The sequence below is a fragment of the Pogona vitticeps genome, chromosome 1 (genome assembly GCF_051106095.1).
Source record: "Pogona vitticeps strain Pit_001003342236 chromosome 1, PviZW2.1, whole genome shotgun sequence".
Lineage (NCBI taxonomy): Eukaryota > Metazoa > Chordata > Lepidosauria > Squamata > Agamidae > Pogona > Pogona vitticeps.
In genome coordinates, this window is record NC_135783.1 from 168,489,678 (window position 1) to 168,516,808 (window position 27,131).

A 27,131-nucleotide genomic window follows, 5' to 3' on the forward strand; every position below is an offset into this window, starting at 1 on the left:
AGCTGATGTTAGCTGATAGGCATCGAAGTACAAGCCTACAGACTAACGTCTTGACCCTTGTAGACTTAGATGTCTGGTAATTAATCATCACCACTACTGCCCGGTTGTCACACCAGGATTCCCATCCCCATCCACTCTTGGGGCCATTGTTATGCACACCATCTTTTCTTCTGTTTGTTTTGTTTTTTGGCCAAAAAACAACCCCATGAAATTCAACCAAGAAGGCAAGCCAGACCAGGAGGTCTCTTTTCACACTCTTAGTTAATCTGATGTGGCCGTGTGGATTTTTAACCCCAACAGCCACCCTAGCCAGCTGTGCACAGAAGGCCCGGCTGGAGACCACTACCCTGCAGGCATTACGATAGCCCAGGCGTGCCTGGAGTTTCTTGAGGGTGCACTTTTGCTGCATCAGCAATGCTGCAGTGGCTTTTTGGAGGGTGCTGAGCTTGTCTTCTGGAAGGTGATAAGTGCCTGCCACCATGTCAGGTTGTATGCTCAGAAGAAGAGGAAGCTATTTTTCTCCCCAGGAGTGGAATGGCTAGCTCAGCTGCCATACTGTGAAAGAGGCCTAAGATGTTAGTGCAGTCACACATGCCTACCCTCCCCATCAGCAGAAGATCATTAAGCTAGTGGGTTAGTATGGCAGCCCTGGACCTGTATCAGATTGCCCATTCCAAAAAGACCCGGCTTTACCACAGTAGAGTGCCTAGTACTCTCAAGAGTATTTCTATAAACAATGGCTACTCCCCCCCCGCCCCTCCAGTCTACCCTGGTGTTGGACTGCATAACCAGACGGACAGGCCAGGGTCAAGGGTACTCCCCCCTCCCCGCTCATCCAGGTCTCAATCATGCACGGCAGATCTGCATCCTGCTCCAGAATAAGATCTTGAATGATCTGGGATTTACTGAACACAGACCTGGCATTTAACAGCACCAGTTTTAGACTGGAGGGCCGGCTGATCTGACTACCTTGGGACTGGCAGTTGGTCACAGACCCAGAACAGTGAACAGCCTTCAAGCATCTGTTCACCGTTCTTTTGACACGAGTAGGGAATGTGCCATTGCCATCCCTCCCTCTACCCGTAATCACTTGGATGTTCTGTGGACCCCCACGGGGGGGGGGGCAGGCCTTCCACTCCATGTCAGAAAAGAAAAGTAAAAAGAGCACAAAATTAATAAAGGATACTATACAGTGAGCAAATTAATAGAGCTTAATCCAAATATCAAATCATAATACATAATACACCTTAAATTAATCAATCACAATACAAAATACAACTACGTATTAAATAATTATAATCCATAATACACTTAAACAAGGCTTAATCTAAATAATTTCATATAACTAGAATTTAATTTATAAAATCAATGTATGAAATCTAATGAACTTTAAATTATATCCAAATTAGACAATTCAATAAAATTCAAATTATACAGTTTAAATAAATATAATATTAAATTTAAAAATATGTATTTGTTTCAAAGGGATTAAATAAAAAATAAAATAGGACAAACTAATGAAAACAAGCGAAATAAAACAAAATAAAACAAAGAAAACAAAGAAAAAAATTAACATAGTGAATAAGCAAAGAAAATAAACCCAAGCTTCTCCCCCCACACAGTCAGTCCTGTCCCTCAGCATACTGGCAGCAGATCTTATTTTCCTCAGAGTGATAGTTGGGTATGAGTTCAAGTTCATGAGGGCAGGAACCCCCACCCAGACAGAGGGAATGCTTGATATAGCATTAAAAAGAGCTGGAACAAGAGGAGAGCCACTGAAAGCATGATACCTGTGCTGCCTCTCCGCAATAGAAGGTTGAAAGGGTCCACTGCTGAAACCGGGGCTTCTGTGGCCATAGATGATAGTGTGGAGTTACAGTTCCAATCTGGCCCTCCAAGAACCCCCGAGAGAGTACACAGCCAGTCGTTATCAGATTTCCCAGGCTCCGGTCAGTCTCTCAGCCCTCCTTAATTTCCTAAACTCAGGCTCACCCAACTCCTCCAAACAGTGTCCGCAGCCTCTGGGGGCTCCAGCTCTCGAACCGGCAAGCTCTTCTGGACCCTTCCACGCTGGGCCACGTCTCCCAAGACACCAGTGCCTTGCCCGCCGAGCACAATGGTCTTCCAAGGGCTTAATCACCTCCAGCCTCCACAGAGCGAAAAGCAGGCTCTCCCGGCCCCCATAGTAACAGCACAGGTTCCAGCGACACCAAACTCCGCCTCGCTGACAAGCCAGGTCAGTTGCCTCCCTACGTGCCCTCCAGCTCTCGGCAGCTTCTGTAGCAATCTCAGCAGGACAGGAACCAGGAAGAGAAACTCAGCAAATAAAGAAAAGGTACGAACTGAAAAATAAACTAAATAGGCTAAATAGAGTGAAAATAAAATGAGTGAATAGAAAAAGTGAAGCGAAAGTACGTAATTAGAAAAGAGAAGAAAAGAGGAAAGACCAGACCAAAGTGGCGGAGAGAAAGTGCTCCGACCAGCTACCAGTCCGCCGTCTTGATCTCACCTAGTGTCAAAGGTAATTGAGATGTGTATAACGTACAACATTTCTACAGAAAGAAGAGTTGGAAGGTGTAAGAAGATGCCTGGTGAGCAGAGTTGTGATGCTGGCTTCACTATAGTACAAGAAACACACAGGGAACAACTGAAAGCAATTGAACAGCTATAGATCCGGTGCGAACTTGCTGAATCCCACCACTGAATACGCTTCAGTAGTGATTTGCTTTCCTGCAGATCCAGACATTGTTGGAGATGGGAAAAGATGATTTTATCAGTGAGCAAATTCAGCACACACGTGCTAAGTATACAGAGTTGAATGCTGCAGCTATGATCACTGAAATTAATTACCTTTGGCGCCAAATTGTCTTGTATCGCAATGAGTCAATCCCAATGAGCAGATTGCTAACTGGACAGCTTCAGATATGCTTCAGTGGGTGTACAAGTGAAAGCTGCAAGAGAGTTTGACTACCTTTCTTGTGACATTCAGAGTAGACCTTGTCTAGAGGGGTGGGGTATAAATCCAAATAAAGTAAAAGTAAAGTAAAGAATCTCTTTAACTATCACTGTTTCAGCCACCAGTTATAAAAGAAGTTTCTCAAAACTTAAATTAATCAAAACATATCAGAGATCTACAATGAGCCAAGAAAGTTTGAGTAACTTAGCAAAGCTGTCAATTGAAAGAGATTTCAATGTAGATTCCAATACTGTTATTGAAAAAAAATGCATAAATTAAATAGAGAGGTTACTTACCTGTAACTCTGGTTCTTCGAGTGGTCATCTATGAATTCACACTAATGGGTTAAGTCTGCACATGCGCAGAGGCCTCAGAATATTCTGGAGCTGAAAGATCACTAGGACCGCCCCCCTCATAGCCCACATGGTCCACCTGTCCTAGCGGTCACCTCAGTTCCCCAATTCTGCTGCTGCTCAAAAAGAGAGACAGACGTGACGGACAGAGAGGAGAATGGGCGGGATGTGTGATGACCACTCAAAGAACCAGAGTTACAGGTAAGTAACTTCTCTTCTTCATGGTCTCTGTGAATGCACACTAATGGGTGACTGACAAGCTTACCTTCAAAGGTGGAGGGACATGGCAACACTGAAGACAGAAGTGCACATCCAAAGCCTGGATCTGCCTTGGCATGCATATCCAGACGGTGGTGGGATGTAAAAGTAGATGGAGTTACCCAGGTGGCAGCCCTGCAGATATCTTGGACTGGGACACCTCTGAGAAAGGCCGTGAATGTTGCCAGCTCTCTGCTGGAATGTGCCTTGGCCTGGTCCAGAATAGGCTTCTTAGCTAATTGGTAGGCAAGACAAATAGTCTGGACGATCAATCTTGAAATCGTTTGGGGAGAAACCTGTTGTCCTCTGACAAACACTTGGACTTCCTAAAGGAAGCAGTCCTTTTAACATAGAAGGCTAAAGCACACCGAACATCCAAAAGGTGAAGTGATCTCTCAACACCAGTGGAAGGCTTAGGAAAAAATGTAGGCAGAATGATTCGTTGCAGAACATGAAAATTAGTAGAAACCTTGGGAAGGAAAGAAACATCAGGATAAAGGGTAACCTTATCCGGGTGAAATTGAAGGAAGGGAAGATCAACACGGAGAGCTGCCAGTTCTGATGCCCTCTGGGCGGAGGTGATTGCCACTAGAAACAGAACTTTGAATGTTAACAAGCGCTCTGTAGCAGTAGCCAGTGGTTCAGACGATGTGGGAGACAGACGCCTCAAAACTGTATGTAGCAACCACTGAGGTGTAGGGGATGGTCTTGGGGGATTAAGGTGGGCTACGCCATGGAGGAATCTTTTCAATGTAGGGTGCCAAAATAATAAAGCTGCGTCAGAATCTTGGGGTTGGTGCGCCACAATAGCTGACATGTATACTTTCAGCATAGGCAAAGATAGGTGATGATCAAACAGATAAGATAGAAAAGCAATATGGCGTTCAGGGTAGTTGGCGCCAATAGAAGATCACATGCTGTTGCAAAGTTTTTGAAAGCTAGCCATAAGTGTAGAGCTGATTAGTGGAAGGTTTCCTCGAGTGGGATAGAATATTATTTATTGAGGTACGATTCTCCAAGCCGTCAGATGTAGAGACTGGAAGTCGGGATTGAAAGTCTTGGATGAGGAGATGAGGAAGACACAGTAGCCACATTGATTGGGAGGCTATAGCAGTCAGTATCATGAACCATGGTTACCTCGGTCATTACGGGGCAACCAGGATTGCATTGGCATTGTCCTGCTTTATTTTCACGTAGGATAAGAGGTATCAGAGGGAAAAGATATATGAGGTGTGTGCTCCACGATACCATGAGAGATACTCTTAAAGACCTGTGCCTATTCCTGCTCTCGAGAAATAGTTGTTGCATTTTCTGTTCATCTCCAATGCGAAAGTGTCTGTTACAGGATGACCCCATCATTTGCAGATGCTGAGAAGCACATTGTAATTGAGAGACCATTTGTGCATCCGTCTGCTTAGATGGTCCACCCAGACATTGTCTTGAGTGGAAATGTGCACTGCCGATGAGAAGTGATGTTCCAGGCACCATTCCCAAAACTGAACAGCTAGGTACAAGAGGGGAAGCAAGTGTGTGCCTCCCTGCTTGTTGATATAATACCTTGCTGTAGTATTGTCCATGGTGACCTGGAGTGCCGTGCCAGCAATGACTGGAAGGAAAGCACAGAACACCTTGAAAATGGCCAACAACTCCAGGTTGATGATGTGGAGAAGCTTTTCTTTTGGTGACCACATGGCATGCACTTGAAGATCTCCGCAGTGTGCTCCCCAGCCCACAAGACTGGCATCGGTTGTTATCCATGATGTTAAGACAAGCAGTGCAAAAGGGCGACCTGTGAGTAAATTGGTCAGAGTGATCCAACATTGAAGTTGGCTGGCCAGCTTGTAGGTAGCCTGAAGGCGCAATTTTGGCATGTTGAGAAAAGGGTTGAATAGGGCCAGGTACCAAGCCTATAGGGAGCACATCTTCAAACTTGCATGCTTGATCACCAACGTAGTGGAAGCCATGAGCTCAAGTAATCATTGCACTTGATGGGCAGTTACATATGCCCGAGGGTGAAAACGTTGCACAAGAGACTGTATCTTGAGCGCACGCTCATGAGGGAGGAAGGCTCTGGTGTGGCAGGAGTAGAGAACAGTGCCAATATAGTCTACCCTTTGCGAGGGGATCAATACTGACTTCTTGAGGTTGACCTTTAGACCTAGATTTCTCAGTAGGGACAGAGTGACATCGATGTCCCTTAGTGCTTGGTCCTTGGAGTGTGCCACCAGCAACCAATCGTCTATGTATCGGAACACTGAGATCCCGCAGGTTCGAAGATAAGAAGGCATGCACTTAGTAAAAACTCTTGGTGCCGTTGATAGTCTGAATGGTAAGGCACTGAATTCAAATGAAGTCCGCCCAAGGGAGAAGCGGAGGAATTTGTGGTGGTCGCATCTGATAGAGATATGCATCGCTCGGGTCGATGACTGAAAACCAGTTCCCATGTTGGAGCAACAGAAAAATGCATTCCAAAGTCACCATAAGGAAATGGCAGTGAAGGATGAAAAAATTTAGGTCCTGAAGATCTAAAATGGGACGTAGAGAGTTGTCTCTTTTGGGGACCAGAAAGTATCTGGTGACGAATCCAGGGTCTGACGGATTTGAAGTGACGGGTGATATGGCTGATTTTCCTAATAGAGTTTGAATTTCTGATTTGAGAGCGGTGGAGGAGGAGGTATAAATGACTCGAGGAGGTGGGATAGATAGGAATTCTATTGCATATCCATGTGCGATGATGGAGAGCACCCATGAATCTGTGATTATATGTGTCCAAGTAGGGAAAAAGGGGGCAAGACGGGTGGTATGATGGTGTGGAGATGAAGAGATTGGGAAGTCAAAGACTCTGCTTGGACTTTTTTTCAGGTTTCCTGTAATGTTTACGGGAAGCGCTGATGTTGGTCATGCTGCTGGGGTTGATAAGAAGTAGACTGTTGCGGTATTTTTGTTTTCCTGAGAACAGTTTGTATGATTGGTTAGGGTACTGGCATCTCCATTGATATCTCTGATTTTTGTAATACGGTTGAACACTGTAAGAACGTGCTGTCTTTCTCATCTTTTGTAGGTTTTCTAGGATGTCATCTGTTTTGGCATCAAACAATCCTGAACCATCAAAAGGTAGGTCCTCAATTCTCATTTTAGAGTCCTCGGAGATATTGGTGGACCGCAGCCAAGCGTGTCTTAGAAGAGCTACTGCTGTAACTAGGTGTTTTGAGGCTGCCTCAGTAATGTGTCATGCAGTAACTCTCTCCCGGTGTGCAAAGGCCATAGCCTCCTGGTGAAATGATAGACCCTGTGGTTTGAGCTCTGCGGGAGCTGCCTGTAAAGATGGTAGGGCATGGTTCCAAAGATGTTTATGGTAAGCCCCCCCCCCCATAGCAGCTATGTAATTCGCAGCTCTGAGGGTGAAAGAAGCCAAGGAGTAGATTCTGTGATTTTAAATAAATTTGAATGCATGTTACTTTAATTACATCAGTAGTAGTAGTAGTAGGCATCCTTCAGTCTCGAAAGACTATGGTAGCGTGCTCTGTATGGAGGACTTGGAACAGCGTCTAGTGTGGCTGAGGAGGCCAATTCGAGAGTGACAATCCCTTCCACACCAGTATTTTCTTAAAATGCAATACATGTGCTTGGGGGTACTGGACTGGCGGAAGGGACTCAGGGAGTGGTAATGGTCCACAAATTAGGGGGCACAGTACTTGCCTTACCCTGGAAGCTGTCAATCCATGTTACAACACTGGATCCCTGGAGATTGATGGATTTCCCCATGCCCCTACAGATCCCCAACAGTATACCTCAGTTGTGAGCTGTTGCTGACAGGTCTAAAGCCAAAGGAAATCCTTATACTATGTGATGTCACAATTTGGCACTACCAATTTGGCACTACCACTACAGAACACTACCTTCTTGAGCTGTATGTCTCATCTTATTCCTTTACTCTGGTGGGCTTTCCCCACAAAACTGTGTGTATGAATGCTGACAGCTTCCAAATCTGATCTGCAGCTATAGCTTCTGTGGCTCCTTAGTTTTCATCCTTTGAAGATGGCGGCTATCTCATGAACATGGGCTGCGACACTTCCACTGCAAAGAAGCCTTCTGTTGCATGTAGCCCTGCAACCACACAGGCAAAATTGTATATTTTTTTTGTTTGCTTATCCCTTACCTTCCCATCAACTTTGCCTGGCATATTGACTTTCTGTCCCCCAGCTCCATTCTTGACCTCTCTCTCATTTGCTTTTTTCCTGTGGTGCTCATTAATTTCTCATTAATGACCTAATTTTTGGAAGATTTTGCAAGCCCCCTCTCATTTCCAACCTAGTTCCTTCATTCAAATCACCAAATCACTAGCTTCAAGTTTAATTTCAACAGGTTTATTAAACCATAGTAGAAATATTTGACAGCTCAGTTTTATCTAACTTGGTACTTAAAACATTGCTTTGAACCTTCTTTAAAATATCAATGTCCCCTTCTTGGGTTTTAACTGAACATGAAAGAGGTAGTAACGAATTGGCTCCATAGACAGCCGCAGCTAACTCCATGCCTGAAACGCCCAACCTATATTTGGTTCCCAAACCTTCTTGCCTGGAAAGCTGCAATTATGGTTTCTTCCCAAGGGGAAGTTATGTATGCCTTTCTCTATTCTCTCTCTCTCTCTCTAAGTGCCACTGTTCCTTCTTTCCCTCTCTGTTGTTTCTCCTAAATAAAGAGGTTTCTGCACCTTCTTACTCTTCCACTCTCTTTAGCCAACCCTTCAGGTTTTAGGGCTGGAGGGGACAGCACACCAATTGGTTCTCTCTCACACAGTCTTTCACAATCTTTCTGCAGTTTATCACCTTCCTGCCTGAATCCCTTTGTGTCCTAGATCTTGATTCTTTTTTCAGCCAGTTCTATTCTTACTTCTAATTTTTTTTTATTGGTTTCACAGGTAGAAGCTTTTTCTTTTCTTTCTTTTTGGCTTTTCTCTTTGTCCTCCCCCCCCCCGGCTCATTGCTTTTCCCATGTTTCCAGCTATTTACATGCTCCTAATACTGAGGTTAATTCTCTACTCTATAACATCCACACTCTATCTAATCTTACATCTCCACACTCTTTTCTGATATTTCTACATGGATGCCTCATTGTCATCTCATGCTCAGTATAAACTCCTCATTTTAAAGTCCACCCAGAGCCATTGCTTCTTTGTCCTGTCTCCTGACAATTCCATCACTCACTCTGTTTCTGAGATACAAAGCCTTAGTTTTTTCTTTTAACTCCTTTCACTTTTTTGTTCCCCATATTCAGTCTTGTAGTCAAGAACAATAGCCCAAAGTCTTTGTGAGACTGGGAGCAACCCCAGATGTGTACTGTCAGTCTCTTCAAGAGGACACAGCGAGGGATAGCTGTCAGAGTTAATAAGAGAGTTCTAAAAACTCGACTTAGGAACAGAGATGAGAGAAGGTGCTATTTTGGCAGGAAAGGAAGAGAGAAGGGAGGAAGGAGGGGGGCAGTTGGTAGAGATAGAGGAGAGGGAAGTATGTTGGATGGAGAGAGTGGCTGAAAAGGAGGACCCAGTGGATTTGGTATAGGAAGATCCATGAACAGGAGAGTGGGTGTAATTTAAAGTCCCAAGAGAATACACGAAGAAAGAGTGGAAAATGGGTGTACAGGAAACCCCCATACTGGGGTCAAATGAAAGAGAGGAAAGAAAGAAATATAAAGCATGGCAGCAGAGGGAGGCTCAATGGAGGGAACACAACCAAGGTATGGAGAGACTTGGGAGACCCCATGAGGTCAGTCCGTTTTGTCCCTGTCTAAGACTTACACCAGGCAAAAAGATTTGGGAGCCACAGGTGGGCTGGGTCTTTCACCCCCATCTATGATACCGAGAATGTTAGCACCAGATGGCCTGGTCTTTGACTCTAAATGTTATGGAAATATTTTGAATTCTTTGCCCCTCACTTTGAAGGGGAATTTGTTATTGTTTGAAGACGAAAGATTTGGCGCTGTATCAGAGGAAAGAGAGACAGATGTTACTGTTGACAAAAACTATAAAAACTTGAGATTTTTATTAGCAAATAATGGCATATCAGAGTCATCTTTGCACCATGATGTCATACAAGGAGAAAAAGGGCAGAAATGGATCACAGTCTTCTGCCCCTGGAGATGAGAGAACTACCATGACTGTTGTCATCGTCTGAGCTGTGCCCTGTTTACATGCCCACTGTACTTGGGCCTGCCTCACCCCATGGCATGCACCTTGTGCCCTACAGTTCCACACATCCCATCTTCCTGCCAGTTCTGGTTAAAGGCGCACCAGACACCTGGCACTTCTTTACATGCAGGGGAGGAGAGAGACAGACATGGAGGAGGACCCTCTCTCTCCTGCAAAACCCATGACCTGGTCATCTGTCTGGTCTATTTGAAATGTTGTCTCTGCTCTTTCCATTTTCTCATTTTTCTTCACATCTCTGTCTAGCACTGGTAAACATTAATGCCAAATTACTTCTCTTAATCGTGCTTACAAGATATAACTATGGTTTGTTTTTAGGCAGTACTTGCTGACTCGTTCTTTAAAGGCCTGGATCTTTTAGGAACAACTCCAGACCACTTTGTGAGCATCCCAGTTTCTTTCTTTGTAATACACTGAGATGGCCTTGTCTCTGTGCTTGGTGAAGGAACTTTTTCAGTCTCTTTTTGTTCCAGACCTACTTTTTTTCATCATTCCTATCTGATGCCCATGAATGATTTCTAATAAATGTCTATAGACTCTTCTAGAGGCATGAATGGCCTTTTCTGTGAAACAGATGGCTGGCAGGAAAAGGGGTTTCTGTCTGTCTCTTTTTGTCAACAAATTACTGTTATTCCTAATCAGGCCATTTTAAATAGGGACATGGTGGAGCTGCAGGTTAAACCACAGAAGCCTCTGTGCTGCAAGATCAGAAGAGCTGCAGTTGTAAAATCAAATCGACAGAGTGAGCCCCCGTCGCTTGTCCCAGCTCCCGCCAACCTAGCGGTTCAAAAGCATGCAAAATGCAAAAATGTGAGTAGATTAATAGGTACCACAACGGTGGGAAGGTAACAGTGTTCTGTATCTAGTCGCGCTGGCCACGTGACCACAGAAGATTGTCTTCGGACAAACACTAGCTCTATGGGTTGGAAATGGAGATGAGCACCACCCCCTAGAGTTGGACAAGAATGGACAAATTGTCAAGGGGTACCTTTACCTTTACCTAATCAGGCCATTTAAAATTTTGGGGCGTGAGGTGATAAATTTCCCCCACTGTGAACTGTATTAACTTTGCTGTGCTTACAATTATTCAACAGGACTATCATAAAATTTAACGTGTTTTTCAAAAAACAATCCTTAACTTAGCCACTGATTCCACACAATTTATCTTTTATCTTTTGGAAAAATACAGAATATCTCAAAAGTAGTGTCCCTTTCTCATATAAAAAGCACATCTTTCTTATAGTATGTATCTAACAATAATCCTCAAATACAATACAAAATCAAGTTGTAATGTACGGTTTTAGTAGCTGGGGTAAAAATCTTTGTTTTATTTGCTGTCAAGTCAGAACTGTCTTTTAGTGATCCTAATAATAGTGATCCAAGGTAAGTGAGGTATTTAAGGAGTGGTTTTACCAGTGCCCACCTCTGACAGTCAATTTCCACAGCCAATAAACAGTTTGAATCCAGGTCTCCTGAGTCCTAGTCCATCAGTCTGCATGACACTGGGCATCAAAAAAACAAAAACAAAAAACCTTAAAGAATATGTTATTATTCAAACATGTCTTTCATGGTGGCTCTTCTACCAAAATATATTTCTGTGAATGGACTTCATACACTTGCCAGTATAAACAGATTTCTTAAATCCACAAAAGTGCAAATAAATACTAGAACAAGTACACTTAATGTTTGGTGTGTTGTTGCTGAAAGGAACAACCATCATTGGCAGTAAAACCCAGAAATAGCCATTGCTAGAAGTGAAATGAAGCCCATTTGCACATAGAGTCTAAACCTTAAAATAATGGAAGGAAGTCTGTGTGGTCAAAGTAATGTTTAAAATGGAGTTACTTTGGGTGGTGTTTTTTTTTTTGTTATAATCATTCCATTAATTTTTAAGAATATAAAAAACATCAGAACTAATTTCAAATTTCTTCAGACAGAAAATAACATTTAAATGTTTTTTTCTGAATCAAAAAGCCCCTGTGAGTGTGCAATACCATAGTATGTGCCCCGTATCTCACAACTAAAAATAGTGAAATGCTAGCCTGCCTTAGTGTCTATAGAGACAACCAGTTGTCATAATCCAGCCAGCCAGCCAGGGTTTCTCATGCTGCCACAATGAAGTGCCATTGTATATATTATTATTCCTGAAGCACACATCAGACAGAAAGGAAGGAAGTGGGCTGCTGCAGAAAGGCTTGGTGAAAATGTACTTAATGATGGCTTGGGATTAATTTCATAGTAACTGAACAGCATTGCTATTGTTGATTGTAACAGGATAGCCTGTGTATGGCATTAAGACAAAGGTGGGGGGGGAGGGTGGGAAAAGTGCTTGTTAGTGCAACAGAGATACAGCTGAGAATCTGAAGAAAGACTATCTCCATGCTTCTCCCCATCCCCACCCCCCATAATTTCTCAGTCTTACCTAGGTGACAGAGGAGAAGTGGGAGGTGGCAGAAGGACAAGCAGAGCTGACCCATTGTGGTCTCTCCATCCTTTATGACTTTGCCCCTTGACTTTGCCTGGAATACTTTGAAGCAGAAATTCCTAGGCACAGTGTGAGTTGCCTGCTTATAGATACTGCTCATAACTGCATTCCATTATATTTAGGTTAAAATCCTGTTGGACAGGGTCCACCTGTACAATGGGAATGTTGTCATCAGTAGTGGGAGATTGCTGTTCATTAAAGGCTTCCGATTGTGATTTTGGATCACACAAGTTCATCACATTGTCTATGAGCCGTGCATATCCTGAAATCACAAGAAACCTTTAATCCGCTGATGAAGATCAGGTCATGCACCTCGTGGAGGCAGAGATGTGCAACAGGATTTCAGCCTATATAACAAAAGTAGGTAACCTAGTTCATTCCTGATATTTTGGACTTTATTATTGGGGCAGAAGATAGAGCTTCTTAGAAGGAGGGGCATTTCTCAGACTCTTCACAGGCTAGGCTGGGTGCATATGCTGTTCCACTCCTCTTAATTTTGATAATGACCTTCTTTATACAAAAGGACACCCAATGGAGTGGAAATGCAGATGTCACTCCTAGCATGTTTTTTCCAAGAAAGAGGCAGTGCAGATGCATTTAGTTCAGGTGTAATAGATCCCCTTTGAAGCTGACATTTTCAACAGATAAAACATTTCTATCTAATTCCTATCGCTTTGTAACCAAATCTGCTTTCATGCATTAAGATGCTTATTTATATTCTGTAGCAATGCAGACTCTGTACGTTACTCCTCCTTAAAAACCTGCCACAACTAATAATTCAGAAGCTGCAGCCTGGCAAGTAGAGACAGTGCTCATAGTGCTTGTCAGTCCCTGGAAGGACATTGGCAAAGAGAAGGAAAGGACAGCTAGAGGCAGTGAGAACTAAACCGTTTGATGTAGAACAATTGCTAACCTCAAGTGCCCTTGTGGAAACTCCAACTCCTTGCTGCATTACCACAAAACACACTGTGTGATGTAAAAATCATACACTCCCATATTTGTTAGAAAGTATTTAACATGAAACCTAATTTCAAAATGAGCTGAAAATTAATCACATCTGTTTTATACAGCCATTGCTCAGAGATTTAACCTCACACACAAAATTCCATTTTGTCTTTCTCTGGAGGCAGACAATTGCTTTGGGACAATGGGGATACATTGTGTAGACATGTCTTTTTCTATTTATTTTTTAAATTAAATCTTAATTATGTGGAAAATTCCCCCATCACAGCCCACACATGCAGGTGTGTATACTTAGGGCTATGCAACAATAGCTCATATTTCCCAGTGCCCTGCCACTGGACGTAGAGAACAACAAATGACATATATAAAATCCTTTTGTATATACAGTGGTGCCTCGCACAGCGAGGTTAATCCGTTCCGGATTAACCCTCGCTGTGTGAAAACATCGCTGAGCGGGACAGAAAAGCCCACTGGAATGCATTAAACAGTGTTTAATGCGTTCCAAAAGGCTCCTTTACTCACCGTTCAGCGATGTTCCTCTATGGCCGGCAGCCATTTTCGCGCCCTCCCCTTGCTTAACGGCTTTGCGGCTTCCAGCGGCCATTTTGTAGCCACCGAACAGCTGATCGGTGGGTCGCAAAGCGAAGGTCGGTAAGCAAACCGCTTACCGACCATCGCTCTGCAATTTTCAGCCATAGGGGCCATCGGTATGCGATCGCATTTGCGATCGTGGAAACATCCTCGTAGAGCGAATTCATCACTCTACGGGGTGCTCGTTGTGCGAGGCACCACTGTACTTGCCAAAGTTTGTGATATATTACAGTGGGAATTGGATTCTTATTGCCAAGAAGCTCAGCCACAGTGTCGTTTGAACTTGTAGCTGTGTTGACATCCTTTCTTTGTCTGACATCACTTACTAGTATATGTTGTTTCTTCTTGGAAAGTCTGCATTGGCAGCCAGATACAGGAGAGTAGTTGAAGGAAAATCACAGAGGATTTCCCATTTTTGTCCCCAAATGTGACTAAATAATTCTTGGGCTTGTTTCTGCTACAGCCAAGTGAAGAGTGAGGGGTATTATGTTGGGTTGTCCTGGAAATGTTGGATGAAGCAACCGGAGATTCCAAAGGCTCTGTAGGACAGCACTTGCAGTGCTTAGCTAGCTTTCTTTTCTTGTTTCCACTCCATAAGGCCCCTTGTTTTCCTATATTTTTACTGTGCTTATTGCTCTCTTTGGGTAAATTAGGGTCTGCCTTCCTCAGTTAGAACATTTTGCTTCCAGAGATACTTTAGGATTGCTCAGGACCGACTTGTTTGTCTTTCTGGTAGTTCAGGGTATCTGCAAGCTGCCCCCCCCGCCACCGCAGATTATTATTTTTTTAACAAAAAAATTATATGTGCCTGGCATCTTTCAGGTCTCAACTAATTTGTTCTGCAATGTTTAAGCCATGGCATCTGGTCCTTTCACAAACTTATGAATGGATTTCATTGATTTGCTAAGTAATTTTTCTCATTGTTTTATGTTTGTATATTTTTAGGGCAGATTGAAATGTTCCACATATTTTCAGACAGAGGTTTGCACTTCATACGTTATCCAAGTAGTTTTTAAGGCTTAAAATGGGACATGGAAAACTACATACTTCATATTATCTCCAATCAAGTGCAAGATTAGAAAGACTCAATGCTGATGGAAAATGAAGACTGGGACAATACGGCCAAGATTAAGGACTGAACTGGGAAAAGAAAACTGCATATACATAGGACTGAAGATTACATCCAGCAGAAAGCATAGATTTGCACCACATGAAATGCTGTTTCAGAGGCCTATGAGAGCACCTCCAAGGACCATGAAGTTGCAGAATTTTGAATCTAATGTTTATGACTATGTGTTGCGTTTGCCCTCGTGGCCCATTTATCTCACCCAACACAGAGCTCGCGAAGGTATCCCAAAATGCCTTCTTGATACGCTGCCACCAGTTGATCTCCTTATTAACTTAGTTTACTTAGAAAAGATTAAAGATGAAAGTCCATTCAGTATTGACTTTTTAATAGAACAGGTTTATTGATTACAGTTGGTTTCTGGAACAGTTCATAAGCACATTCTTCAAGTTTCGTCAATCTTCAGTATTAACCTTCTGGTTAATAGTCTGGTTATACTCAGACTAATCACTCCTCAGACCCCAAACTATCCTTCTCTCTCTGATTCCTAACACAGACTGAACTCAGACTCAACTGACCCCTCCTCTCTCAGGCTCCACCTTTTAACATCTTTTTTATGAATAAAACATAACTTAATACCTAATTTAGGGTGACCGCTACACTATGTTACAGTATTTCTTTTTTTAGGGCTGTTAAAGAAACCTATCACCATGTACTTTGCCAGTTCCAGTCAATGCTCCCTTGTCATGACATTGAGCCTAGAGACCAAGTCCTGATTAAGTAACATTGGTGGAAAAATAGCTTAGCAGAAAGGTAGGCTGGTCCAAGTACAGTAGTCTTGACAACTAATTTGGCTGTTCCACAGAAGAAATGACAAAGCTGGATCTAAGCAGCCCATGGATTGCTATTCCTTATCAAGCCTGAAGTAGGAAATTATAATTCCCACCAACTAGGGAGTGAGCCAAGCACCTCCTGATTTTTCAGACTTCGCTGCGGATATAAAAGAATTTACACTTCTTCATTGGTTGCCAGAGCAGGGTAAAGTATTTTGACTAATGGTGAGCAAAATAATCTGAGATTTGCTGCATTTTATTGTACAACTTTGCCCAAGGTGAGAAAATGTTGTAAACAATTGGCAGCTCCATCTCTAGTTGGATACTGGCAAGCATTTACCAGCAGTTTTTCTCAACTGGACCAAGCTGGGTCTGAATGGGGATGGGTGATTACATGGAGATACTGCCTGCTGCAGAATGCCAGCAAGATATCCCTAAGGAGGACTTGTTGTAGGGTTTGTTTGGTTTTTTTGGACTCAAATGCTTGTTTCTTTAAGGGATTTTGAACCCAGACTTTTAATTTGACTGTTGGATTTATCAATATCTAAATGCTAATTTGCACTGATGGATAGTTCCTATATTGCTTGGATGAGTTCAGTGGAGGAGATTATTGTATACTCTGTAATCAAATTTCCTAATCAATGGGACAGTTGTTTTTTTGGGACAACACTGATAAGCAAATCTTCAAATAGCTGGTTCACATCTACATCACACAGCTGATCCACTTCAATAGTTTTCTTCATTTTTGGATGGTTTGACCAACAGAGATGACTTGGTGGGGGAAGTGGCATTAAGGGAAACTCTAGGCGAGAGTGACCATGTCCTTCTAGAATTCCTGATTTCAAAGGAAACAAATGCAGAGTGTAGCTGCACACTTCTGCTTAATTTTTTAAAAGCCAATTTTAATAATCTCAGAACAGGGATAAGTACAGTCCCATGGCAAGAGATCCTAACAAGAAAAGGAGTCCAAGAAGGGCGGGAGCTTCTAAAAGAAGAAATTCTAAAGGCAAAAATACAAACAATTTCAGCAAGAAAAGAGGGTGGGAGGCAGCAGAAAAGTCCAGTGTGGCTTCACAAAAAGCTCAGGGAGGACCTAAAAACCAAAAAAGACATGTACAGGAAGTGGAAAGAAGGCCAGGTCACTGAGATGAGTACAGACAAGTAGCAAGGAAATGCAGGGACGGCATTAGGAGGGCAAAAGCTGAGAATGAGCTGAGGTTAGCTTGAGACACTAAAAGCAATAAAAAGCATTCTTCAGATATGTGAGTAGGAAAAGACAAACAAACAAACAAAAGACATAGTGGCACAACTCCGCAATGGGGATGGACAAATGATAACAGAGGACAAAGAAAAGGCAGAGGTGCTCAATTCCTATTATAGTTCAGTCTTTTCCCATAGGACAGGCAATGAACTTCTAAACAAATTGTAAGTGCAAGGAGGGGGGGACAAGATTACAGCTGGAGATAGATAAATAGTCAAGGAATACATTACCACCTTGAACGAGTTGAAATCTCCAGGGCCGGATGAACTGTATCTGAGAGTACTGAAGGAACTGGCTGAAGAACTCTCAGAACTGCTATCCGTTATTTTCTTGAAATTGTGGGAAACGGGGGAGGTGCCAGAGGATTGGAGGAGGGCTAATGTTGTCCCTTTCAAAAAGGGAAAAAAAGAGGAACCTGGGAACTACAGGCCAGTCAGCCTGACATCAAGCTAAGGCAAAATTCTGGAACAGATCATGAAGCAGTCATTGTGCAAACACCTAGAAAATACTGAAATCATGCCAGACTAATCTGATCTCATTTTTTGATCGGGTGACCTCCCTGATAGACAGAGAGAATGCTGTAGACGCAGTATATCTTGACTTCAGCAAAGCTTTTGACAAAGTGCCCTGTGATATCATGATTAGCAAGTTTACTAGGTGTGGGCTGGATAGATAAAAGTGTCATGTGGATACACAATTAGTTACAGAATAGTACGCTGAGGGTGACGATTAGTGGGTCCTTCTCTAACTGGGTAGAAGTAACAAGTGGGGTACCCCAAGGCTCTGTCCTGGGCCTGGTGCTCTTCAATATTTTTATTAATGAGTTGGATGAGGGAGTGCAGGGAATGCTTGTCAGATCTGCAGATGATACAAAATTGGGCGGAATAGCTAATACCCCAGAAGACAAACAAAATTCAAAATGACCTTGATAGGATGGAGCACTGGGCCAAAAACAACAGAATGAAATTCAACAGTGATAAATACAAAGTACTACACCTCAGAAAAAGACACAAATTGCACAGTTACAAGATGGGGCATACCTGACTCAGCAATATGAGCGAGAAGGATCTTGGAATTGTCATGGATCACAAGCTAAATATGAGCAGTGTGATGTGGCTACAAAAAAGGCAAATGCTATTTTAGGCTGCATTAATAGAAGTATAGTTTCCAAATTCTGCAAGGTGCTAGTCCCTCTCTATTCAGCACTGGTTAGGCCTCACCTTGAGTATTGTGTCCAGTCCTGGACACTACACTTCAAGAAGGAGGCTAACAAACTGGAACAAGTTCAGAGTAGGGCAACAAGGATGATCAGGGGGCTGAAAACCAAGCCTTAAGTGGAAAGACTGAAAGAAATGGGCATGTTTAGCCTTGAGAAAAGAAGACTGAGGGGAGATATGATAGCACTTTTCAAATATTTGAAAGGCTGTCATACAGAGGAAGGGCAAGATCTGTTCTCGATCATCCCAGAGTGCAGGACACGCAACAATGGGCTCAAGTTAAAGGAAGCCAGATTTCGGCTGAATATCAGGAAAAACTTCCTAACTGTTAGAGCAGTACAACAGTGGAACCTGTTACCTTGGGAGTTGGTGAGTGCTCCAACACTGGAGGCATTAAAGAAAAACCTAGATAAGCACCTGGCCGATATGTTTTGATTGTATTCCTGCATTGAGCAGGAGGCTGGACTTGATGGCCTTTTAGGCTCCTTCGAACTTCACTTTTCAATGACTCAATGATAAGCAAGATTTTAAGTGACTTTCCTGTTTCACATTGAAAAGACCCTAGGCGGGGGGAGTTGTTACAGAATTTTATAAGTCTTACATGTCTAACTTTATAATACTTTGTACCTTTCTTAAGGTAAATCCTATATATGTTAAAAAGCATGCTGTATTCTAGAGTTAAGTATTCTCTGGCCCCTGGTTGATTTCAATCCTTGAAACTATGAGTGAATTAGTCAGTAAATAAGGTACAAAAACAGACTGGCAACAGACTTTTATTATCACACAGTGTCCAGGAAGACAGGAAAACACAAAGATATGATGGATACCAGGCATTCAAAAGGCAAGGCTGGACTAGGGGGCACATGAAAAAGATATGGAGGGGAAATGAACATAATGTAATATAAATGTTGAGACAATGTTGATGGACAGAACAAATACAAAGGAGGGTTTTTGAACCAATCAGGGACATATTCGCAAGGATAACTTAGGAATATATTCGCGAAGGCTTTCACGTCCGGGATCTAATGGTTGTTGTGGGTTTTTCGGGCTCTTTGGCCATGTTCTGAAGGTTGTCCTTCCTAACGTTTTGCAAATTGCAGCAGAGCACAGAGTGCTACTCCTGTCCTCTGAAGAGGCTGCCCACAGAGACTGGCGAAACGTTAGGAAGAACAATCATCAGAACATGGCCAAAGAACCTGAAAAACCCACAACAACCAACTTAGGAATAGTTTATACATTGCGACTGACATTTTGCTTTCAATTAAGTTACTTGCTTAACATCATGTAATTAACAGCCTTTATAAGCAGCCCAAAAATAGACATGGGGAGATCAATTGATCTGATCTACCCCTATTTGTTTCCTGATCAATCTGACCAGATGAGCGAGATATAAATCAAATAAATAATAATAATAATAATCTGTGGATTCAATAAACCGAACTCTTATATTCTATATTTGTGTGGATATGTGGTATGTTTCTCTACCTCTTTCAGGTTTTGAAAAACTTGGCCCTGCCAGAGAACCAGATGTTTTTACAAGTTTTGCTGAACCTCTTAATGGTTTTCAAACTATCAACCAAGGTATCCTTCTGGCAGATGCAGTGGGTCTGGTCCTTCTTGGAAGGGCAGTCTCAGCAGACTGTGCTGGGGGACTTCCGCTCAACACTTGAGCCTGTGGTGTCCCTCAGGGTTCTGTTTTGTTTCTCCATACTAACACACACATGAAACCACTGGGAGAAATTGTCAAACTAATTTCTGTTCTGTTCCTACAAGTGTTTATGGCTTTAAACTTGATATATGTTTGTTCTTTCAGTATGGTATTTTTATTATGTTTTAATTTGATTTTGTATAGTTTTCGTTTTTGTGAGCCACCTTGGATTTCCTATGGGACAAAAAGGCAGCATATAAACAAATTGTCAGGAGTTTTGTGATTTGGTGTCACTGGATAGAATTGGGTGTCATCCACTGGTTGGATGACACTCAACTCTATCCTTTCCATCAAAACCTGAGGACACTTTGGTTCTAGATCAGTGCCTGATATTAGTAATGGACTGGATAAGGGTGATCAAACTGAAATTTAATTCAGAGAAATACAGTGGTGCCCCGCATAGTGACGTTAATCCATTCCTCAGGAAATGGTCCCCATTGCCATCACACAGCAGAGAGGGATTCCTCTTACTATCAGCTAGTCACTATTTCTTGCGTGTAGACTAAGTGAAAACACTCTTGGACAACATGAACTACTCATTCTTAATGGATGGTGCTCTGGTTCTCTCAACAGGAGAAAGAAAGGGGATTTCAACTGTGTTAATTCTCTTAGATCCTCAATGACTTTCAACATTTACAACCACGGAATCCTTCTTGACAGGTTGTTGGAAATGAAAAATGGCTGCATCATGTATAAATATGGAGTGGTCAGGTCACCTATAAGTGTATAAATATCTTCAGGATGTCAAGTTAAAGCAGACCTGGGCAAAGTGCAGCCTGAGGGTCACGTACGGCCCGCGAGCTGCTCCTGTCCAGCCCACGGACAGTTTTGAACATCAAAACCATTTATAGCTTTTTGTCTAAAGTTGATCAGTTGCTTATCTTTAACATACCACAAAAACCTCTTTAGCATTTGTGAAGATCAACAAGTTTAAAATAAAAGCAATCACACCATCACAGTTTTATTTTATTTTTAAGTAAAGTTGTTTCGGCCCCTGAACACAGTTCAGATTTTTCATGTGGCCCCCCTATAGAAATTAATTGCCCACCCCTGAGTTAAAGCATAAATACCCAGAAATTTGCTTGCTATCACAGAAATTCTACTCAGGGCAATCAGGAGACCCGAACAGAACAAAAGCCAAAAGTGAAGTTTAAGATACTTTGAATATTTAAAAATCTGTACCTGCTCATTCTACAGATGGTTCCAGGCATCAGTAAACACTACACACAAGCCCTGATAATAAGAATTGTTTATTAAAGGATTTAGAAATTTACAGGCATTTGAAGTAAGAAAAAAATTTGAAACAATAAATAAAATTTTCTTTTCTTTTTCATCCAACTCAGATGATGCAGTTTATCAATAGAACCTCTGACAACTGAGGTGTAACCTGAGGTCACAATGGGCTGGATGAAGATTAACACAAACTAAAGGTCAATCAAGATAAGACATCTACAACTGATCAGGAAGGTAGTTGCATGAGGATTCACTCTGCCTTGAAGTCGAAGCTTGTAGCTTATGAATGGTTAGATCCAGCCTTTTTGTTGTGCTACCAGTGTCATCTTTAGCACAAACCAGCTTAGGATAGTGTGGCAATAGCAGCTCCTAGGTAGATAGCCTCTTCCTCATCATTTATACACTGATAATATCAAAAAATAACTACTGCAAAGTTTAATATGCAAGGCTACCTCAGAAAAACGCTTGATTTTTAAAAAAAATGTTATTCCCTTTCTGACCTTACTCCTGCAAACCTTTACTATTCCAACACATCCCTCTGCCATGTTACAGCAACAGCTTCTTAAGAGTCATTCAGTTAATATTTGATGGCTGAAATCTTGTTGCACAGCATAGTAAATTACAGAGTAGACCTATTGAATCAATGGGAAGTTGGTGCATCAACTCCTCCAGAATTTCTATTGATTCACATGGGCCTACTCTGGTTGCAATTTACATTAACACAGTAAGTCACAACTAGAGTAGCCCCATTTGAATCAACAGAACATCTGGAGGAATTGACTCACTAAATCCTCATTAGTTCAATGGGACACTTTAGTGTGATTTACTGTGCTAAGCAATAGGATTTCAGGCACTCAATCATAATGTGTGAAGCAATTAGTTTTATCACCATTTTATACATAAGTTAACATTATCTGCAAAATAAAAAAAATACTTGAACTGTTAATGGAAACAGGAAAGTTTCCCTAACCTTTACTAAACAGAAATGAATTTCAGAGGAACATAGCCCATACTATATTATCCCTAGTGGAGAAGGCAGCAATTAATGCTTTTCTTTACAAGAACAAGAGAGGCAGACGGAAGAAATAACATCTCATACGTGACTTAACACAGTGGGAAATAAGAACACTTACCGTATTTTTCGCTCCATAAGACACACCTTTCCATAAGACGCACGAATTTTTTAGGAGAAGAAAACAGGAAAATATAATCTGTTTTCTTCGCTCCATAAAACGCACAGACTTTCCACCCCCCTGTTTTGTGGGGGAAAAGTGCATCTTATGGTGCGAAAAATACAGTATATATCCACAGAGCATCCTAAGAAATTCTAGCAAAACCACAAATAAGGCTGTAACCAGTACTAGCTACAGTAGAATTTTCAATGCTGACAGCATTATTTCTGTTGACAGAAAACAAATCATAAGACATTATCCTTCAGACCTCTGGAAGTTTGTTGGTCTACTGGTTGTGTAAAGACATTGCGCTGTGCATTTTGAAAATCCACTCTTCTGTGTTCTTCAACAGCCTTAGTAATGTTATATAGATTCTCCCTCTCTTTCCTGCTTCAGTCTTTTAGAAAGATGCTCACCAGCAACTGCCAGAGGGTTTGCTTTGAACAAAGGATTTGTTAAAGTCTTGTGAAATTGTGCTAGTTCTTCCATTCTGGGAACAAGAAAATTATTTCAAGTAATTTACTTGCACCATACAGGTATAAAAATGCAAGGCCAAAAAAGGCAGAAATCTCCCAATACAAATAAGAAATTTCAGTCCTGAGTCCCACAACTTAATATATTTAGATGGGGTTCACCTAACTCAGCACTGGCCAAACTGCTAGCAAATTCCAGGGCATAACCCAGGGAACACCATACAAATTTACTGGTGTACAGTTTTTCAAACTACCTCATCCATTCATCAACTTTAAGGAAAATCAGTGACAAACACCTTGAGGAATTGAAAGTCCAACTTTGGATAATGCTTCCTACTGCTGGTTTTCCAGTGTGCCTTCCATACACCCAGAATTACTCATATATCATCATATGAGAAGAATTCAGCCATCTGACAGATCCCTGTCCTTGCAGCTATACACACTAAAAGAATCAGGTGCTCCTGTGTTGGACTTCTGCTGCTTCTTAGAAAGTTCATTATCTGCTGACACAGCATAAACTAGGGTTCACTTTCAGGATGGCTTGACAGTTAGAAACCCCCCAGATGTTTGACAACAGCTCAGTCCACAAAAAGGAGGGAAAAATTCTGTGGACTTCCCTGAATCAACTCTCTTTGTGTCTTCTAATTTAACTCTTTAGAGAAACTGAAGTCACATTAGCTAAGAACAGTCCAGTACAGCTGGTAGTCAATGGTATGTACACCCCTTCTATCAGAAAGTTGAATCATAGCAAATGGACTTATTTATTTATTTAATTAAACACACAAAAACACACAAACTGCAAGCTGCCCAGAGACCTTTGGAGCCACCCAGAGACCTTTGGGTAGTGTGGGCAGCATATAAAACAAACAAACAAACAAACAAACAAATAAATAAATAAATAAGACCCATCGGAAACGTGATTAATCTGTTCCTGCCAAAGGGGGAAAAGAAAAGAAAAGCAAGCAAAGTGTGCAAGACCCATTGGAAATGCAAAAAAAGCAAAGCAGAAAGGAAGCAAAGCATGCAAGACCCTTCAAAAATGCAAAAAAAGCAAAGCAGAAAGCAAGCAAAGCATGCAAGACCCTTCGGAAATGCAAAAAAAAAAAAAAAAAGCAAAAAGCAACCAAACCCTGCAAGACCCATCAGAAATGGGGGGGGGATACTAAAAACGAAACCCCCCAAAACCCATCAGAAATGGGGGAAAAATCCAAAAAGCAAACAACCCACCCACTGGAAATGGAGAACCCCCCAAAAACAACCAAACCTCCCAAGACCCATCGGAAATGGGTGGGGGAAACAAAACAAAAAAAAAACAAAGAAGCCCTGCAAGACCCATCACAGCATAGAAACATAATCCCACCACCCAGCCCAAAACCATGCTGCAAAACCCACCCAGAACAGTTTCTTAAAAGCAGAAAGCAACACCTTACCTTACCATGCAGTGTGAAGCTTCCTCCAATTGCACTCACTCTAACCATTGGGGCAAAAGAGCTATAAAGAAGCAGCCTCTTCGCCTACCAATGGTTAGTAATTTGAATTCCCCGCCTTTTTTGGTCGAAGCTCCGGCCACAAGTTGAAGCAAAATTTTGCCACTGGAGCTGGCCATAACTCAAAATGGTCATAACTCGGGACACCTCCCTCCCTCCCTCCCTCCCTCCCTCCCTCTCTGTATGTATGTAGTGAGTTGGGTACCTGTCTGCAGAGCCAGAGGTCTTCTGAGTATTCTATACCTAGAATAACTTAGACATGGTTGCCAAAAGTAGGAATTAGAGATGGGCACAAACTAAAAAAGGAATCACCAAATTTGTTCAAAAAGTGCTAGTTTATTGATTTGTATTCATACAAATCAATGCCCAGACGAATCACAAATCAATGAATTCTTAACAATTTTTGCTTCATTGATTCATTTGGCTATAAAACAGCCCCCCAGATACCTACAGAAGCTTCCCATGATTCATGAAATCCCATGAAACTCTCCTCTACAGTCTCCCAAGTTTAGTGAAGACTGGGTCTCTCCAAGCCAGCTGCTAAAGGGCACTTTCTTTGGGGAGGGGCAATTTGTGGGTGTATAACTCAGATGTCTGAAACTCAATATTCACTAAACTTAGAAGGATTGTAGAGGAGAATCAGCAGAAGCCTCTCTGCTATTTGGTGCTTCCAGGTGCCTGGGGGAAACTTTCCTGGGAGACCTTTGTGAGTATATAACTTGGATGTCTGAAACTCAAACGTCACCAAACATGTAAGGCTTGTAGAGTCAGAGGAAGCTTCCCTGAGAATGTGGTGTTGATTGGGAAGGGGAGCCTTTTATAGGATTTTAAAGTAAAAAAGGAACTGACAAATTGATTATTGATTCATCAGAAAATAATAATTTTGTAATTCATGATTTGTCAACCTTGATGAAACACAAATCAAAATGAATCACCATTTTTCTAATTCATGCCCATCTAGTCAGAATCAGTTTGACAGCATGTAATTATACATATGTGTGGGTGGCTGGATATACAGAAAATTGGAATTTCTGCTGACATGCATGACTAAGGAACACTGTCAATGGCAACACTAATTTGTAAGCACAAGTTGCATTTGCTAGGGAAGCTACATGTAAGCATCATTATTGTTGCCTCAGAGTTTTTTCTCCCAGCAATTATTTGTACTGTTGGTTCTGCTGCTAGTTAAGTCATGACTGTCACTCCAGTGTTACCATGGTGCTGCAGCTGACATGTAATTGGCATGATTTTATCTTTATAATATTATTTTGATATAGTTTCCATTTGGCAGTTCAAGATAATTTTTCTCAAACTCATCAGTACTTACATGATTTTGCCTTTCTGGGCTGATTTCATCTGACTGAAGTTTGTTGGTACCTTCTTTTTCACCAGGCTGACAAAAAAGAATGATAACAATAGTAGTAGCAGCAGTAAGATAAATTAACTGAAAATACATTATTTAGAATAGAGGTCTATAACAGGATATTGTAGTGCAGTGTGCTCCCATTTGGCCACTTTATGAAGTTAAGCTGCTCCATTTTATTCCCACTCTCACCCCAAGGTTTTCTGTTTTTCCGTTTTTCTGTTCTAAGGTCCTATGGGGCAGCTTGTAGTGCTGGCAAGATGGCATTCCACAAGTGGCAGTGATATGCTCCCACTGCGGCAGAATAATTCACCACCTTGAGTATGAAGTCTTGCCAGGAATGGGCAACAGGTGGTGGTGAAGGTAGAGCATCAACCAAAGGCTTGAAAGTTTTCAAAGAAGATTTTTCTTTTTCTTCAACATCAGGGCTTCAGTGCCAACACCGAGACAGTCAACCTCGAGCCAGAGGATGGTGGCTTAGCTGCCTTTTTAGGGGATCGGCCTGCTGCCAGAGAAGTCTCGGAAGGGGCTTGCGGCGGGTCCATGGTGGAAGCTCGTGCAGGGCAAAGAGACTTTCCCCACAAATAGGACTGGAGGTGCTGGAGCCTCTGCTTGAGCGCTGGTTTGGTAAAGACCTTACAAACAGTACACAGGGCAGGTTGGTGCTCCTCTCTCAGGCAAAACAAACACTGAGAATGGCCATCGGAGAGTGGAACCTTATTGGAGCAAGACAAGCACCACTTGAAAGGGCCCAAAGAGGCCATAAACCCATCAACAAAATACAAGAATAACACAGTTTTTTCTTTTGTTTTAACTCACAGTACCAGGAGAAAAGTACAACAGTCTGAAGTAAAAAAACGGGAAGTCCAAACTAGTTTAAAGGATTGAAGGAAAGCGAAGAACGCAGAAGCTCCGATTCGAGTAGCTGTAAAAGCGGTGGCAGAAATGGAACTGAGGCACTTGGTGCCGGGGTGGAGTTATAGCCAACATGAGGGAGGTTCTGGCACCATGTGCCTGAGCTCTAGAAGATTCCGAGGCTGCTCTGCACAGGTGCAGATTAACCCCATTAGTGTGCATTCACAGTAAGAAGAATAAAGCACAGCTTCTGTAAAATTGACAGCATTTTTGCTGGGAAGACCCTGACATTTTTTAGGCTGGCTTAACATTGTTGGCCTGGATAGTGTTCCTTTTTACTCCCCTTTTTTGTTCTGGTATTTTTACTATCAATCAAGGAGGTTGTGACAATGATATCCCACCCACCACAGTATACTCTGCAACAGCGCTCCTACCTGAGCACAATAAGGGGTAGGGGTTGCTTGTGGTCTGAAGGAGACGGGCAGCACCTAGCTTGAATCATAGGCCGCTGTAGGCAATGGCCAATGAGGCTGATCTAATTAACAATCAGTAGAAGGTGACTTTCCCTTACTAACAGGGAAAATGTCTTCTGACATTTTTGTAAGAACATTTTTTATTTGCAGTTTATCACCTCTCCATTTGGTTTTGTATA

At 42.1% G+C, this 27,131-nt stretch overlaps 1 protein-coding gene and 1 long non-coding RNA gene across 9 annotated transcripts in view; one reads left to right on the top strand and one right to left on the bottom strand.

Moving 5' to 3' along the window:
- The window catches only part of LOC140706060 (uncharacterized), a 45,766-nt gene extending 29,491 nt beyond the window's left edge, over positions 1 to 16,275 (top strand). For all 3 annotated transcript variants that reach the window (XR_013537754.1, XR_012085792.2, XR_013537753.1), the window contains exons 2-3: positions 6,629 to 6,681; positions 14,757 to 16,275. This is a non-coding gene — a long non-coding RNA (uncharacterized LOC140706060). The remainder of the gene's footprint in view (positions 1 to 6,628; positions 6,682 to 14,756) is intronic.
- Positions 1 to 27,131, bottom strand: part of SLX9 (SLX9 ribosome biogenesis factor) — a 150,456-nt gene that overhangs the window by 19,162 nt on the left and 104,163 nt on the right. For 3 of the 6 annotated variants that reach the window (XM_072995907.2, XM_072995953.2, XM_072995865.2), the window contains exon 5: positions 25,589 to 25,654. In XM_072995907.2, coding sequence (XP_072852008.1) covers positions 25,589 to 25,654 — 66 coding nt within the window. Of the gene's footprint in view, positions 1 to 11,195; positions 11,275 to 21,128; positions 22,792 to 22,925; positions 24,514 to 25,588; positions 25,655 to 27,131 lie in introns of those variants that run through there. The other 3 variants (XM_072995832.2, XM_020809220.3, XM_072995735.2) reach the window with 3 other exon arrangements.